The sequence below is a fragment of the Pelodiscus sinensis genome, chromosome 21 (genome assembly GCF_052426305.1).
Source record: "Pelodiscus sinensis isolate ZL-2025 chromosome 21, ASM5242630v1, whole genome shotgun sequence".
NCBI lineage: Eukaryota > Metazoa > Chordata > Testudines > Trionychidae > Pelodiscus > Pelodiscus sinensis.
The window spans coordinates 25,869,644-25,886,527 of record NC_143072.1 but is presented as its reverse complement, the minus strand read 5'-3'; the positions used below and the strand labels follow the sequence as shown (position 1 = coordinate 25,886,527).

At 44.0% G+C, this 16,884-nt stretch overlaps 1 protein-coding gene across 1 annotated transcript in view; it reads left to right on the top strand.

Moving 5' to 3' along the window:
• The window catches only part of EFCAB5 (EF-hand calcium binding domain 5), a 62,599-nt gene that overhangs the window by 18,817 nt on the left and 26,898 nt on the right, over window positions 1-16,884 (top strand). The window contains exons 5-10 of the mRNA XM_075904594.2: window positions 1,672-1,742; window positions 5,605-5,760; window positions 12,114-12,213; window positions 13,015-14,190; window positions 15,529-15,621; window positions 15,737-15,829. Coding sequence (XP_075760709.2) covers window positions 1,672-1,742; window positions 5,605-5,760; window positions 12,114-12,213; window positions 13,015-14,190; window positions 15,529-15,621; window positions 15,737-15,829 — 1,689 coding nt within the window. The remainder of the gene's footprint in view (window positions 1-1,671; window positions 1,743-5,604; window positions 5,761-12,113; window positions 12,214-13,014; window positions 14,191-15,528; window positions 15,622-15,736; window positions 15,830-16,884) is intronic.

The following is a 16,884-nucleotide window of genomic DNA, read 5'->3' as shown; positions in this document are numbered from 1 at the left end:
GCTCCATGTCTGTGGAAATGGGGGGAAACATGGAGCATTTGGCCTAGTCATTTTAGACTAATCTACTATGGGCCTCTCTAGTTGCCAGTAACAGACTCCGACTCCCTCTGTGCATAATCCAAGTCTGACAGTGACAAGTAGCTTGTCCCGCCTCCCTTTCCCCCAGAGTAGCCAAACCTGTTTCCCATGTGTGCATGGCAAGCAGCTGATGATCCCTCCGTACAAATCTCCTTTCCTACTAGGACCGTACTTGGTGTGCTTAGGGGAGGTTAAAAACAGAAGCAAGGCAGATCTGTCACCTTCCAAGGCCTGTGGGGAAACCCTGACGTGCCTGAGGATTCCACGAAAAGGATTCTCATCTTTGCTAGCCACTTCCTCTTGCCAGTCAGAGGAATGCCAGTGACGTAGGATGAGGCAGGGCCCACATACCAGAGCTCTCAGTACTGCATGTCCTCTTTATGGCTTCCGCTCGACTTAATTTAATCATGATGATTGAATAGAGAGAGCTAGAAATGTTGACGTGTGAAGAGTGTTGTCAGACCTTTAAAATAAATAGTGGTATAATGATCATCAGTAACAACCAATCTGTCTTCGTTGGAAGATGTAAGGCTGCTCAGGGTACTTGAAAGCACACTGCAGTTCTTTATTCAGAGCTTGTCTTTCCTGATCCCTTTTTACGTTAGAAATCCGTGCCCTGAGCATTCAGCTTATACCAGTAGCAGACAGTCGGAATGGTAAACCAGCCCTCAGGTGCTACTGTGGTACCAATGGGGACACCAGTATGCTAAGGGAAGAAGGAAGTTGGCCAGTTGTTTACAGACATTCTGGACACTACTGGCAGTGTTTTGCTCACAGCCCTGCTGTTTCCTGGTGTATTTCGTTTAAGAGAGTGCGGTGCACTAAGTGAGCATTAAGCCATGTTTTACATGTCTATAAAGCTAATGTGGAACTTATGGACGTCTTAAGGGGGCAAGAAATGTATAGGTTCCATTGAGTGTGTTCTCAGTATTCCTAGTGCTCTATTCACCATCTTGTAGAAGCAAGAATAACAGAATAATAATCCCAAAGGAAGTAGTGTTTCTTCTTTCAAGACTTCCCATGCAAACCCTTGGCCTTTCTTAGCTGCATGACGTGGCTCTGACTGGCCAAAAGGTGGCTTCAGAGTTTGTAAAATCAGCGGGAATGTCTCCATATGGTGGCTACACTAAAAGTCTTGTTTTCAGAATCCTTGCCGGTTATTCCAAAGTCATGCCAGAGCTGCAAGGAATCTGACCGCTGGTTCCCAACATGTAAGGGAACTATCCCCATTCATCACCTCCCAAACACTTTCTGCCCTTGCATCAGCTGGTGTAGCTCTCGTTGAGCTCCCTGTGATTTACAGCTCTTTGTCATTCTTGGCCGTATAGCCTTGTCTGCACCAGCCAGCATGGCTGGCCTTTGAGATGGGAACCAGGGGGGCTCAGCAATGGAAAGACACTGACTCAACCTGTATTCATATAGCCGGAAAGTACACTACTAATTCGGAATGAGAGCTGAACATGCAGGGTAGATGCAGGTACTTCAGTTTCCTGCCACTCCCTACCAGAGGCCAGAGTACCTCTAGGTAGAAAGACAATACTGCACAAATGCAGCTGCCTGTTTCCTGTCTAATCTCCGCTCTTTCTCCACTAGAGATCTATGGCAGGAAGCTGGAAACCCTCGATACACTGGGAAAAAAAGTGAATGAGGAAGAGTTTAGGGAGGTGAGAAACCCAATAACTGCACCTGAGTCCGAATTCTGTTCCTGTTATTGAGGCCTTGTAGGAGTATTTCCTCCCCTGGTGGGTGCTGACAATAGAAGATGAAAGCCTTCTCCCCAGTCCTTGGCTGTGACTCTGGCAATGTTAGGCCATCCCATGGTTCCGGGTTGCCATTATTATCTTCTTATATTCACATACACATCCCTATCTTGTAGACCTACCTCATCACCCCGTAGGTTGAAACATGTCGCTTCCTCCAGAGTTGCTGCCTGGGGTGGCTCTATGGATTAATGATCAGGGATATTTGAAAAACAATGTTGTTAACACCTGGTTCCTTCTTAATGTGCATGAGGGCACCACCTGAGCCATGCTGCAAGCAGCTGAGTTTCAAATCACTGATGAATTCAGATTTTGCATCAGCAATGTACAGAGACCTCCTCCCAGTGTAACTAGCATTCTAATGCAATTGGTATGGTCCCCCCAGCACTGCCCTGCTGGTGGGAATTCTGTTAACCAGGCTACGTCTAAACTACAATACTCTTGCAGAAGAGAAAATGCAAATGGAGCGCTCATTTGCATATGTTGCACTTTCATTTGCATTTCCTCTTCCTTTCCCTTTTCTGCAAGAGATTTTTTTCCCAAAAAAAGTGCTGTGTAGATGGTGCCTTTTTGAGCAAAAACCCCTTTTTGCTCAAGAGTTGTTTTTCCTCAAAAAGAACAGCTCTTGCACAAAAGGGGGTTTTTGCGCAAAAAGGCACCATCTATGCAGGGCTTTTTTGGGCAAAAACCTCTTGTGCAAAAGGGAAAGGAAGAGGAAATGCAAAAGAGAGCACGATATATACAAATGAGCGCTCCATTTGCATTTGCTCTTCCGCAAGAGGATCATAGTTTAGACATAGCTCCAAAGTGCAGGACAACAGAAGCTAAGCGGGGAAGAACAGCATTACTATTGTTGCCCACAGAGAGAGTATATTTTGCCATCTTGGCATTTTGGTTTAAAATCCATGCCAGGGAGCCTATGAAACGTAAGATAAGTGCTTGGTTCCTGTTGCAACAAACTTAAGCAATATTGACTCTTTTCACAGCATGTCGCCCATGTGACACAAGGATTCAGTGGGTCTAGGCTGCTCCCAGGCATCTGTGGGGAACTAGGGTAGTAGTCCATTATCATAGCAACCAAAGGATCTTAATGGATCAGCCCTGCCTCCTTGTCCTCTTACCCCTAACCCCTCTGTACCATGAGTGGGTTTTTTCTAAATCAGCTTAATTCAAGGAAGCATCCCCACTGTTTCCTATTTCGTGCAGGTGCTGGAGACTGTGTGGGTGTGAGCATGTGAGCCTGAACATGTGTGTGCTTGTGAACAGACAAGCATGTGTGTCAGCAAATAGGGGAATGCCCGAGGCTGAGCAATGGTCAGTGTCTCTCGGGCATCTTTGAAGTGTTACAGTGACAAAGCTATAAGAAGGTAGTAAATCCAGCCCTCCCTCTCACTCCATCTTCCAGATTGTCAGTCTTTGTGACTGCTACCTGCTCTGGTAACAGGCATGCAAATGGGCAGCTTTCCTAGTAAGTCTCTGTATCCCTGTTCTAACTTGTCCTATAACTCCCAAAGGAAGGTGGAAGACAAAAGAAGATTTAACTAATCTGAAGAAAATGCTACTAAAACTTTAAAAATCGGGATACAAATGTATGGTTATGATTTGAGTTCTTATTTGTTTAATACCCTTGTGCATCCAGAATTAAGTGTGCTCTTTATTAAACCAAAAGTCACTCAGGCCATTGGTTGGTTGTATGTGTGGGTCACTGCCCCATGACATAAATTTAAAGCATGCTGTCTGAAGGGGATTACTATGCACTCCAATGCATCCACATTAACTCTGCTACTAATGGTGCTCTTAATCTGCCTGAGCAGTTCCCATCAATCAGTGAGAACAGAATACATAACAAGTGCTGTTGCCTGGTGGTTAAAGAATAATAGACAAAACTGGCTTGTGTTGTGGTCTTGGTCAAGTCATTTAAGATCATACTTTCTAAAATGTCTAATTTATGTTGTAAATTGGATACCCAAAATGGTGGGAGAGTTGAAAATTTACCTTAGACCCGTGCCTCACATTACCTATTGGTATCGTGAGAATAAGTACTACTTCCTTTTGTTCGTGTGAGGCTTAGGAGATTGTTTGTTAAGGGCTTCATTTTGCTCAGATGAAAGGGACTTCAAAAACCTTGAACATGATGAGTCACAAAATAGCACACCAAAGGAATAGCATTCTATGGGCCAAATAACCTGGTGACCGGCAATTGTATGTGCCATCTCTTAGCCTCGCCTGTAGTTGAAGAAGCTGTCCCTATTCCACTGTGCTCAGACTTCTAAGATCTACCAAAATAGAAAAGAATTCACTCTAGGAAACAAATGACAAATAAAAAATAACAAAAATGTATAGTTAAGAAACATAACGTGTGTCTAACTCACAAAGTCAAAGAATGTAGTTAAGGATTTCATTTTATCACGTTTCCCTTCGTTAACTTAAAAACAATCAGATCAGTTAATGCTAAATTTACTGGAAAAACTCTCTGAGCTGAGACTTTACTGGTCAAGCTTTCACCTACGGTAGACTTAGATTTTATGGTTGGGCTATAAACTGTGAAAAGGAACATTTAGACTAGAAATGATGAGAGTCCTTAACTTTAGCAGTTCTAGTGGGTGCTGTTAGGATAATTAAGAACAGAGTATAAAGCAGCTGTGCAGAGATGAATCCCATGCAACTATGTAAGTTCTTTGCCTTCCGCACACCCAAGGGAGTCACACATTTAGTATTTTGCAAAGAGATGCATTTTGGGGTATTTTGTTGAGGATTTATTTTGTTCATCATGAAATTGTATGTTTTAAAATTTAACCTCCATGTGACTAAACTAAGGAAACTATTACAGATAATGGAATCTCAGAATATCCCTTTTATCACTAAAAAAGAGTGTCAATCCATAATTTGTGAAATACATGAATGAGTTCTTAATAAATTCCTATTGCATTCAGACTAAATGAATGCTTTAAATAACGCTGTGTGTACCATTTGTTTTAACTGGCAATTGAGGCAAACAGTAATGGAAATCAGAAATGTAAAGTACCTACAATATCAGCTCAGCTAGTCTTATTTCCTGTCACTAGAAGATTGTTTTTGCAGTGTATTTTCCAGGGCTTTTTCCTATCCATTTTAAATGATCCAAGTGATGTAGCTTTCAGCAATTCCTTTGGGAGACTATCCCACAGTCTGAATAGACCTTACTGTCCAGTCATTCCTTCTCCCCGTTTGCCCTATTCATCTTACATTTACCTTTATGAGCAGTTAGCATCATCTTCCTGGAAGACTGAAAAGAAAGGTTTGGCTTCAGACTGATGTGGGCCTCTCACATTTGGAAACTACTGATTGTTAATTGAACTGAAAATTAAATCGCTCTTTTTGTTTTCAATCTAGACGCTCTTTTCCGAAAATGCTTTTAACGGAAAACTTTTCCATTAAAAGCATTTCCAGAAAATCATGCCAGTTTAGATGTAGCCTCTGAGCAAGTTGCTAAGTGACCTTTTAGATCAGGGACGAGACAGACACTTTTCATTCGTGTTTGTTCAGTGCCTCGCACGATGGGCCCCCAATCCTGACTGGCAACGCAGGTGCTTCCATAATAAAATTGGCTAGCTGTAGCAGCCATGCAACAAAGCTGGTGTTACTCTTGTGGAGACTGTCTTTAACTTGCAGATACTATTAAGTTGGTTTTGATGTCCATCTTATGCAGTACACTTTAAAATGTATCTATAAAAAAGGACTATTGGAAAAGAAATTAAACATTTATACCTCATCTTTCCCTCCACAGTATGTCCATTCTTACATCAAAAACTTTACAAGTGATATGTTCCAGGAATTCCTGAAGCACCTCTGGCAGTGTGCTGATGATGTCCGAGATATAATAAGACATGACATGTGGCGGCAAATGTTTGCTGACCTCTTCTTGCATTGTGACCATGGAAAGGTAGGTAAAGAAACAACACATTTGACACTGTCATGTTTCTGATCTGGTATCTCTCATTAATGTAATTGCTTTTTTTTCATACCTCGTCAGTGGCTCCAAGTTCTTTCTTGGTATTGAGTCAGCCTTCTTTTGGAAGAGAGCAGTTGTTACACAGTGAAATGGGCTGAGACTTGTTCTATCATGCAATGAAAAACCCACAGTGCTGAGTCCCCTAGCCCATGTCAATTGATTCAGGCTTGCAGGACATGGGATCCAGAACTAAACAGTGTGGAGTTGATACTCTGTCTGAAGCTGGGCCCTGCACCCAACCCCTTTCACAAGTCTGTTCACCCAAGTTCTGAAGCTCAGTGCAGCAGGTTTGTTACTGCAGTGTAGACAGAGATAAAAAACAGTCAAAATCCTGTGGCTATCTCCATAACCCTGCATGTACCCCCAGTGGCAGAGCTCTGGCTGTGCCCATGGGGCCTGTGCTTCTGGCAGACAGTGTTCAGCCTCAGGCTCACTGTGACCCTCCACACAGCCATACTCATCACAGGCTAGTCCATATGGGGCAAAACCCCTCTACAGTTCTGGTCACCCTACCCAGGGGCTGACTAATGGTATGGGAAGGGTTGGGGGGGGGGGGGAATCCAGGCCAACAAACTACTCTGGGTTCCAGCCCAGGGAACCCAAAGCAGTGGCAACAGATGGGGTTTGTTTTACGCCCAGGCTACATCTACATTGCAGGCTTCTTGCGCAAGAACTGTTTTGTGCAAGAATTCTTGTGCAAAAAGTCTTCCACAAGAGCACGGCAACACTGCCATGTGCTTTTGCACACAAGCGTCCATGGCAGTGTGGACACTTTTGCACAAGAAAGCTCTGATGGCCATTTTAGCCATAGGGCTTTCTTGTACAAGAAAGTCACATTGCCTGTCTACATTGCCTTCTTGTGCAAGAGCTCTTGCACAAGAGAACTTATTCCTCTTGGGCTGTGTCTAGACTGGCCAGATTTTCTGGAAAAACTGGCCAGCTGTCTACACTGGCCGCTTGAATTTCCACAAAAGCACTGACTTCCTACTGTAAGAAGTCAGTGCTTCTTTCAGAAATGCTATGCTGCTCCTGTTCGGGCAAAAGTCCCTTTTGCACAAGAGGGCCAGTGTGTAGACAGCTCAGATTTGTTTTGCACAAAAAAGCCCCAATGGCAATCGGGACTTTTTTGCACAAAAGCCCCTCTAGATTGGCACAGACACTTTTCCGCAAAAAGTGCTTTTGCAGAAAAGCATCCATGTCAATCTAGACACTTTTCCAAAAATGCTTTTAACAGAAAACTTTTCCATTAAAAGCATTTCCAGAAAATCATAGACATAGCCTTTCAGAAGAAGTCCTGTTTTCCAACTCTGTACTGTAAATTTACTTGCACAAGAACACATTCAGCATAGACACTCAGCAAGTTCTTGCACAGAAAGCCTGCAGTGTAGATGTAGCCCCAGGCTTTGTTTTGATTTACTGACAACTATTTCCCTGGGAAGCTTCCCAAACAAGCCCTCCCAGTATCTTTCCTCTGGTACCTGAGCATCCTGTCCTGCTCCTCCACAACACTCTGCCTGAGCTGCAGGTCCCAGATCTCTCTCAAACACCTCTCTTTCTCAGAGCTTTTGCTCCTTCCCTCCTCCTTGCACACCCCTGAACTAACAGTAGAAGAGGAGCCCTTTTAAACCAGTCTTAACTGGTTCTTGATTGGCCCCAGGTGGTCTGAGTAGCCTGACTCCCTTGGCTCTGGAAGGTTCTTAATTGGCTCCAGGTGTTCCAACTGGTCTGATTGTCCAGCCTGCTTCTGCAAAGTTCCTGCTAGTACTAGGTCAGCCCCTGCCAGTTTACCAGGAAACAGAGACCTCCTTAATCTGAGGCTCACATGCCTTCCTTCAAGATCTCTGCTGTAGCCCTCTGGCCAGCCCCTGTGACATCACCCTTACCTGTGTTGTGTATTTCGTTCCTCACCCATCAGCTGATGTTCACTGCAAGACTGCCAGCAAGGAGTGGACTGCCCTGTAATGTCATTCTAGGGAGGTCATTGCCTCTAAGAAATAGAATCACACAGCACATGCTAGCCACAACCGTGTGCTTAGAGAATTAGAATGGCAAGGTGGACGAGGTAATAGCTTTTATTAGACCAGCTTCTGTTGAAAGATAGTACCTCCCCTACCTTGTCTCACTAATATCTTGGGACTGATATGGCTACAAATACACTGTTTTAGAGAACGATAGGCAAGCTGTTTGCTCAGTTGAGGGGCAGAGGGAAAAAGGGATGTGTCTCTGTTTCATCCAGAAAATATTTAAATTCCTAGTCTCAGGAAGATCAAAAGGGCATCTTCCTCGAGAGAGGGGAACACGGTCAGTATTATTTCTCCGCATTTTGAAGGAGTCCCTTCTCCTCTCATTCTTTGCTGGCTGAGTCTGACAAAGTACTGCACGTACAAGCACAGACGTATGTGAGAAGAGATGGTATCAGACATTTTCCATTGTTGTCTAGTAATCGCCATCCCTCTGCCTCTGATAAACAATGACCTCAGCGAAGACTCATTAATGCTAGAATCAAATGAGGGACAGCACCCAGCACCCTCCATCTTTGGAGGGAGAACAAGAATCACAGTTGAAACATGGCCACTCTTGGTATCAGTTTAGGCAGACTTGCTCACCAGCTTACAAATGGCATTAGTGCCCTTCTTTTGGGTCTGACATGGTTGCCCTCAGAGAGTGCTAATCAGTCTGTGCTGTGCTGTCTCACAGGGGGAGCAGAGGTGCAAGCTAATCCATAAAGACCTCTGACTTGTTGAGTGTGATCTATCACCTGTGGTCGTCATTTTGTGAAGCACAGCAAGCTAGTTTCCTAATTTGCAGTTGTTTGGTGGCAGGTAATTATTCCCCTTTTGCAGGGGTGAGTGGTATTCTCTGTCTCAGTTGTTTACTAATAGGGCCATTAATGAATACAAAACTGAGACAGGAGTATCTAAGGTACAGTCTGATTACAAGGAATCTTCACAATCATGATTATGGTTTCAAAAATGCACATATGTGAGGATGTCAGCTCAGCCAGAACTTCCTGGAATATCTAGGCTGCCTACTCAATCACTCCCCAAAACAATGCCAGAATAACATGTAAAACTCTACTCTAATCCCACAAAGGAAAAGACACTTTGGATTTAATGCTTCTGTCCTCACTGTGCCTAGATGTGTTCCATTTGACATTACAACTATATCGACATTAATTTTCAGGGCATTTTCTGCCCAGGATCTTAAAAAGTAACTGATTATAGTGAGAGATTATTTTTGAAAACAAGGCACGAGTAGCACATTATCTGATACCTCTCCAGACAGAAAAAGAACAAAGATTTCCTTACCCGTAGCCATCATGGCAATACTGCCCTGGGCAGCATCAAGGGAATTTGGTTGTCATGGTGTGCACATCTCCTACACACAGTGCAGAATATTTTAAATGTAACGGATCAGAAGGTGCTGACTCGCATGGCTTGGGGATATGACAGTGGGCTATAGATCCTTTGCTGGAAGGACTCAGGATTGTCACTATGTGTTGGAGGGTGAAATGAATTAGGGTGTCTCAGTCTAATTCTGATAAAAAAACACCACTGCAGCTGGCACTAATTGGCCTCTTTGTTATCAATCTCAGTAGGGAAGCCAAGAGCTGAACGAGCCATGAAGTCTGAACTAGCTCTTTTCCGTGCTAGGGGTAGTCCCACTAGGTCAAGTGAAGGCATATTTTGTGGGGCAGTACACGAACAGCTACCTTCTGCTATTTATGGCGTGCTGAACCTTCTCTGCAGATCTATGAAGGGCTCAGTCTTCCAGGATGGTAGGCTGAAATCTTTCATCACCCCAAATTCATACACCAGGCTTATGAAACATAATTTTCAGGGAACAGTGTTGCAAGGATATTGAAGACCCCATTACATTGGGTTGTGAGTAGCATCAACATGATTTTCCTGGTATAATAACCCACTCCCCATCCTTTCTCCCAGCCTTGTACTATCGTAATCCCCAAACGGAATTGTAAGGGCTCCTCGTCCCGTGATAGCATGTGACTGGTGATGCTCTGACAAAGCCATAGGAGTCCAAGAGCTTACATCAAATTTAAAACAAAACAGGAATCCATCCACAATGCATGTCCAGGAATTTCTTTCCACACTTAAATATCATGTGCTTTTACTGGTTTTCATATTTCAAAAAGCACATTTATTCCCAGTAGGACCAAACTTGTTCTCCATGTCTTTGTATTTGTCTCCAAAATTTAGTTTTTTCCTTGGCAAAAAGCATCTGTAACCATGAACATCATCTTTATTTTCTCTCAAACAAATTACTTCATTCATTTTAGTTGCTTTTTGGAGAAAATGAAAGTTTGCATTAGTCCTGACAACTGTCAGAGAAACTTTCTAGTGATTGTGATGGGCAGAGACTCTCAGGGGAAAATAAGAGGGTGTAATGGGAATATTCAATTGAGTATCAATGCGTTCCTCTGGTGATATGGTAATATCTTCAAAAATAGGCGTGTTTGGGTTGATGCTAAGGAGGTGCAGATCTGGGATGTTAAATATAAAAGCACACTGTGTAAAAAGCATGCTCCTTTCTTGGGTACCAAGGGAATTGTACTCTAATGTCAAGAAGAATAAGGGACTTGGAAACAAACGGTTAATATGCTAAGTCTCAGAGAGAGAATTATGTGACTACATTTGTCCCAATGGCATGTGCAGCTGAAATACAGCTGGAAGTCCCTGCACTTCTGCCCAGCCTGAACTGAGTTACAGGAGGCTGATCATTTAAAACCACGTTCTGTCTCCTCTTTATGGCTCTTGAAGAACTTGTGTCCCCCTCACTGACAGATGGGGTTTGTTGAGGTCTCCTTGGCCACCGTTTCCCCTCATAGCTGCCCAGGGTGGTGCCTCCAACCTAGCAGCGTCGGAATCCTGAGATTGCTTTACTTTTTTTAAATCACAGTTTCCTAATGGGAAATTACCAATTGCCTCATCTTTTCCCTGCCTTTACTATCCATTTCCCCTGTCTCCAAACAGCAAGGGTGTTAATGCTACCCAGAATGTCAGAGAGCACTGAGGCCTGCTTCCCCCTGGCTCCCAAAGGTCAAGCTCCTCACTTCCAGGATGTGTCTCTGCAAGGCCTGCATGAGGCACAAGTCTATTCAAGACAAGCAGCCGTTCTTATGAGTAGGAGCAACCTTTCTAGCAAGCTTCAAAATAGGCGACCATGTACACAGAACCATTGTAGGTAATTTGAATGCTGGTCTCTTTCCAGGACCTCACCAGGAAACTGCTCTTTTGCTTGCTAGAGCATCAGAGCTCTTTGTGACATCAGCTATCAAGAATATGTGTGCCTTCTAACAGGAACATAGGGGTTTGTCACTGTGATGGTGTGTTGGGGTTTTCCCGTCTCCTGCACCCCCGTAATGGCATGGACAGACTCCACCAGCCAATAGAATAGAGGGAGTTTATTGCTTCTCCAGGATACAGCACAGCACAGATGTAATCTGGTTACAGGAACTGGGGCTAGGAGGCCTCAGTGCCCCCACCCCCTTGAGATGGGGGGTGGCTGGGCCCTACAAGCCCAGCCCCCCTCCCTAGCTCCTTCTCCCTTGCTTCCCAGACAGAAACCTAACTCACTCACTTCTAGCCCTGCCCCCAGCCAGGGCTCCACTCCCCTTCTTCCCATTGTTCCGCTCCCTCGAAGATCACTGGTCAGACAAGTTTGAAACCCCCTTGCATAATGACTCATCCCCTGCCCTGCTGGGCCGTGCTGCAGCCAGCAGCTAGTGGAAGTCACTCACAACCTAAGCCTAGCAACCAGCAAGGTACCCACACTACGTCACAGTCACACTCCTTTCTCTGCTAGTAGCCAGTGCCTGACGGTTCAAAGGAAGTGAAGGAGGGACGAAAACCAAACCACTCATACTTAATGCATGTAGCCACTACTGCTGCCCAGTGCTATATCCAGAGGAGAAAATTCCTCGTTTCTCCTCCAGGCAATCATGCTGATCCCTACCTCCAGCAAAATCAAATTGACTTCAGTGGAACCAGGATTTCCCCTTGATGGTACAAGTGGGACATACATCATGTAGGCCTGAATTCACAAAGATGGTTAGGCAACTAACTTCAATTGAAATCAGTGGGAGTTAGACACCTAAATATTTTTGAGGATCTGGGCCATAGGTCTTGTTCTGGCCCACTGCCAAGGAATAAAGCACTTAGGTTTCATAGATCATACAAGATGCGTCTCTGTTAAGTTTTGATTAAAAAAAACCCCTAGAACTAAAGAATCTATCTTGAATCATTGACAATAACTGTTATGCTTAGGCTGGCCTCTTGGACAGGCAGAGGACACTGGCTTTACTGGAAGACTTCTATGACAGCATCCCAATGATTGCTAGGAGGAGATTCTGTAATCCAAGACAATGTAAGTACAAAGCATATTTGGAACATATTTAAACATTCATATTTAACACTTCATGCGAGGTTTTCCAATTATGATACATCTATATAAGTGTTGTCAGCAAAAGATGAAACCTAAAAGCCTCCTAGACCAACACTGCAACATTTATATCACAATTAGAAGTGGCCTAAATCTTTCAACTTTTAGACAAGATTTTATTGCAATATATATATATTTTGCTGTAGAATACTTTATTACGATAAGCAGTAGTCCAAATATGATTACTTTCCCCCAAATAATTGTTTTTTTTAAATCTGGGACGCATTAGATAAATGTTAGCACTACCTGTACTTCTAAACTAACATTTCTCTGTCAGAATAGAAGACTAAAGGGAACAGAGAATATAGAGGATATTCTACCTAAAATTTCTAAAATTACAATGCTTTTTAGATATTGGGAATAAACTGCTTGAGAGAATCTTGCTTAGATGAGAAACAATGGAAATTGTAACATGTACATCATCGCTTCCCTTTTAGTGTGGAAGAACACAAAGATGGCAGTATGGCATGTGGCATAGTAGTCTTCTTGATAGCAAGAAGAATCCTTCTAGAAGTAAAGAAAATGCCCAATTTGCACAAGCTCTATCTCCAAAGCTAAGCTTTGGGTTTCTGAGGTTGCATGTACTGGTAGTACTTACAGGGAATTCTAGGTTCACAAGAAAGTACTTTACTCCAGTTTCTTACTCTTTTGCATTCTACTTCACCTTTAGTTAGCAGTCATAAAACAATGCAGATTATCAGCTGAACAACTGCTTTTCTACGTTAGGGCCAATCATTGAATTGCAAGAGCTAGAGCTTACTGAGTTCTGGGGAGACTTTAATGACGGACAGATAGCTTCCAAGGAACCCAGTGAAGTATTCGTATTGTCTCAAACAGAAGTTTCTGAGGGAGGGACTCTGTCTTCTAAAATGCGAACTGCTAATAGTCCAGGTGCATTTGAAACGTGTATCTTGGAAGATGGACCCAGAGAGCCAGAGGCAGAGCCAGACCAAGTGTTTGCTCTTGAACAGATGAGTGACTCTGGGACCGATGCGGTCAGTAAGGAGGAACCCAGTTTAACGTGCGAGCTTAGTGAGACTGTCCCAGCAATTTCCCTCGGAGAAGAGCAGATTGTCTCGCCCATAGAACCTGGCTCTGAAGTTCAGGGGCCTCAAGAGGAAGAAGATTTGATGACTGATTTGTATGAGACTGTTTCAGCACCAACCCCTGGAGAAGAGAATCCAACCTCAGAGGAGAAACCTGGTCTCTATGTAACTACAGAGACTACAGAGAAGGAAGAAACTGACCCCTCGCCACACTTGGAGGAACCAAACACCTTCTTGGCAATGGAAGCAAGTGATGTTACAGTGAGCCAGGAGGTCTCCAAATCTGACAGTAGAAAGGGATCTACAATCCTTAATAAGGAAACCACTTCCAGAGAGGACATAGACACAGAAAAACAGACTGATACTGCAGATCCAGGGAGCCAGAATGAACATGTTCGGGTAGCAGCTCCGGAGGAAGAGAATGTAACCATAGATAAAGAAAATGGTTCCGAAGAAGGGGTCAGCCAGGAGGAACACAAGGTGGCTACAGAGCCACGTGAACCCATTCTAGCCCCACACTGTGAAGAAGAGAATCTAATCTTGGAGAAGGAACTTGGTTCAGAAGCACAGGATTGTCAGGGGAAACGGGATGTGACTGCAGAGCCAAGTGAGGCAGTTTCAATACCAATGCCTGAGGCAGAAAGCACAGTCTCAGCAGAGGGAGCTGCTCTGATTCCAGAGTATAAAGAGGAAACTGCAGAGCTTGGGAAAGAACCCCCTGAGGGAAAAGAGAGTGGTTCTGAGGTACATGGCAGTCAATCAGGATTACAAGCAAGCACAGAGACCAACATGCAGGCTGAGGACTCCCCGCCAACCCTTTCCCGGGAGCAAACACTTTTGCAAGACCAGAGTACAGGTAAACCCTTTTCGGATGTGACATTGGAGCTGAGGCTTTGGGTATATGCAAAATTGTACTAGTTTAACCACAGGTGTGATTTAAACTGATGTAAAGCCTGTGCAAGTATATGTATAGCCGCTCTCATTTCAGACTGGGACTCCTTTATTTTGATTTAAAAACCCTGGAGTAAGGTCAATTGAAATAGACACTTTTAAAGCAAATAACAGTGTGTATACACAAAACTGCACTGGTTTAAAAACGTATTAAGTTAAACTGTTGCAAGTTTACGAGTAGACAAGACCTTAGGTTTTTATATTTTCTCAGCATGATGTTTCCAATCAAGATTTTACAGTCTGTTCCACTCAGACAATACCAAGCACTTGCTTGATCTGTGATATGTATTCCAGACACTAAACAGCCATTTGAAAGCAAAATGGTGCTTTTTCAAGCAACACTGCCTTTCTAAGAGAGAGAATCTTCATGTTTCCATTTCCATGACAGAGGGGAATCTGGTAACATTAAATATAGAAATGGGTTTCAATAATTATTAGAAAAATGAAACAAAGAGCCCTAAGGAGATAGATGATAGCATCTGATAGCAAAAGGCATTTATTTTAAAGTGCCTCATTTCTAAAAGGGAGACTGTACTTTTCAGTTATAGATGGCTACAACTGATGAATTCCAGCGCTCCCACTAAGCCATGCTAAACGCTTTGTTGAATACTAACACTTGGACAGACTTCCCCACTGACGCTCCACTAGTCAATCCTCTTGTGCTCCACCAGTTCAAGATTGGCAAGGCCTGGCTCTGAGTTGTATGCTGTTCAATGCTGGGTGAAAAATCCCTTATTTCAGGTGGAGGTTGGTTAAAGTGCCCCGTAAATGAGAGTGCAGGACACTGGTTCCTACTGTTGGGTGTCCAGGCCATGGGAGATACTCTGAGAACAGTCTATGTGCATTACTCATACAATGCACTAAGTGTTCACCACACTGTAGAATGAGTACAGAGTACATCTTCCCTTCACTGTGGGAATTGATTCCCCTCTTGATTGGGCAGAGGTATAAGTCTGTTTTCCAGGATTTGCCACGGGAGGGGGTGGGAGTAGGAGGTTAGTGGAGGAGTGTATGCTGCTGTTTAAAATGGCCATTTGAAGCTGTCCTTAAGAAATGTAACACATACCCTGTGAATTTGTATGGGGGGCAATTTAATACATTGAAAATGAATAAGTATATGTAGTAAGGGCACTGCAGTGACACAGGTGTGGTGTGTGAATGGATTTCTGCCTGTAGGGCTGCATGTAGTTCCAGCTTCAAGAACCACTTCCAGTTTATAATCAGTTCCTTTTTAAAATTTCAGGTCTATCTCATCCACCAAGGGAAGCTTCCCAGGCACAAGCTAGAGAGGCATTTGAAAAGGCAGCCCAGCTGATAGATGGGATACCATGGTCAGGTGACTGCAGTTTTCCACACTTTTTGCTTTGCTTTCTAGAGATTGTTTTGCTACAAATGTAATGATTTGTGAATTATGGTTTCACTCTACATAATACGTGTTGTCCCTCTGTCAGGTGACCTTATGGCTTCTGACCTAAGTTTCAGATATAGAAGCTATGGTGAGAAAATTCAGGAGGACTGGAACGATGAAAATTCCAGATTTGCCGGTAAGTGATCACAGTGCTGGATGTGAACTGTGGCCCTTGTGTGGGAGGCACTGAAATCAGGGCACTGCTGTGAAACTTCTGGCTTGTGCCAGAGTCCAGGGCCTCAGTTGGAGGTCAGGCTCAGGCTCAGGTGTTGTTGAGGTTTGGGATCAGTCCTAGTACTGCTGGCCAAGGGTAGGAACAGAGCTAAGAGTCAAGGAGCAAAGCCAGGTCCATAGCTGGAGTGGGAGTCCCATTACCAAAGGGAGGGATGAAAGCCAGTAGCAGAATCCAAGTGCAGGGGTTAGACTCAGAGTTGGAGCTCAAAGGTGGATGCTGAGTTCCAAGACGAGGTCGGGAGTCTGGGAGTAGCCAAGAGACTGGTCTGTTGCTAGAGCTGGCAGGGGAGGCTGCCTCATTGGTCCTGCCTTGAGGGCGGGGGGCTGGACTCGATGACCTCTTGAGGTCCCTTCCAGTCCTATTATTCTATTATTCTATGATTCTATGATTGCACGGATGCTTCCTAGGCCTCTGCCTGGCCTTTCATGGGGAACAACGGCAAGGGAAGCTGTCATTTTGGCATTCCGAACAGTTTGGTACTTCCTTCAGTGTTTATCGCCGAGGGGGACTCTGTGGTAATACATGTGGCCTTGCCAGGTAGTTGTGTGGAGGGTGGCATCCATTCCACATCTGCAGAACCTCATGGGTGTTGGCTTGGGTTGGGGGAGAGCTTATCCATTGTCTAAGCAGCTTTTGTTGCTTATTGTGAGCCTCTGGTCTCCAAGACTGGTATGATTTTCTGGAAATGCTTTTAACGGAAAAGTTTTCCGTTAAAAGCATTTTTGGAAAAGCGCATCTAGATTGGCAGGACGCTTTTCCGCAAAAGCACTTTTTGCGGAAAAGTGTCCATGGCCAATCTAGACGTGCTTTTCCGCAAAAAAGCCCCGATGGCAATTTTTGCAATCAGGGCTTTTTTGCAGAAAACAAATATCTGCTGTCTACACTGGCCCTTTTGCGCAAAAGTTTTTCGGAAAAAGACTTTTGCCCGAACGGGAGCAGCATAGTATTTCCGCAAA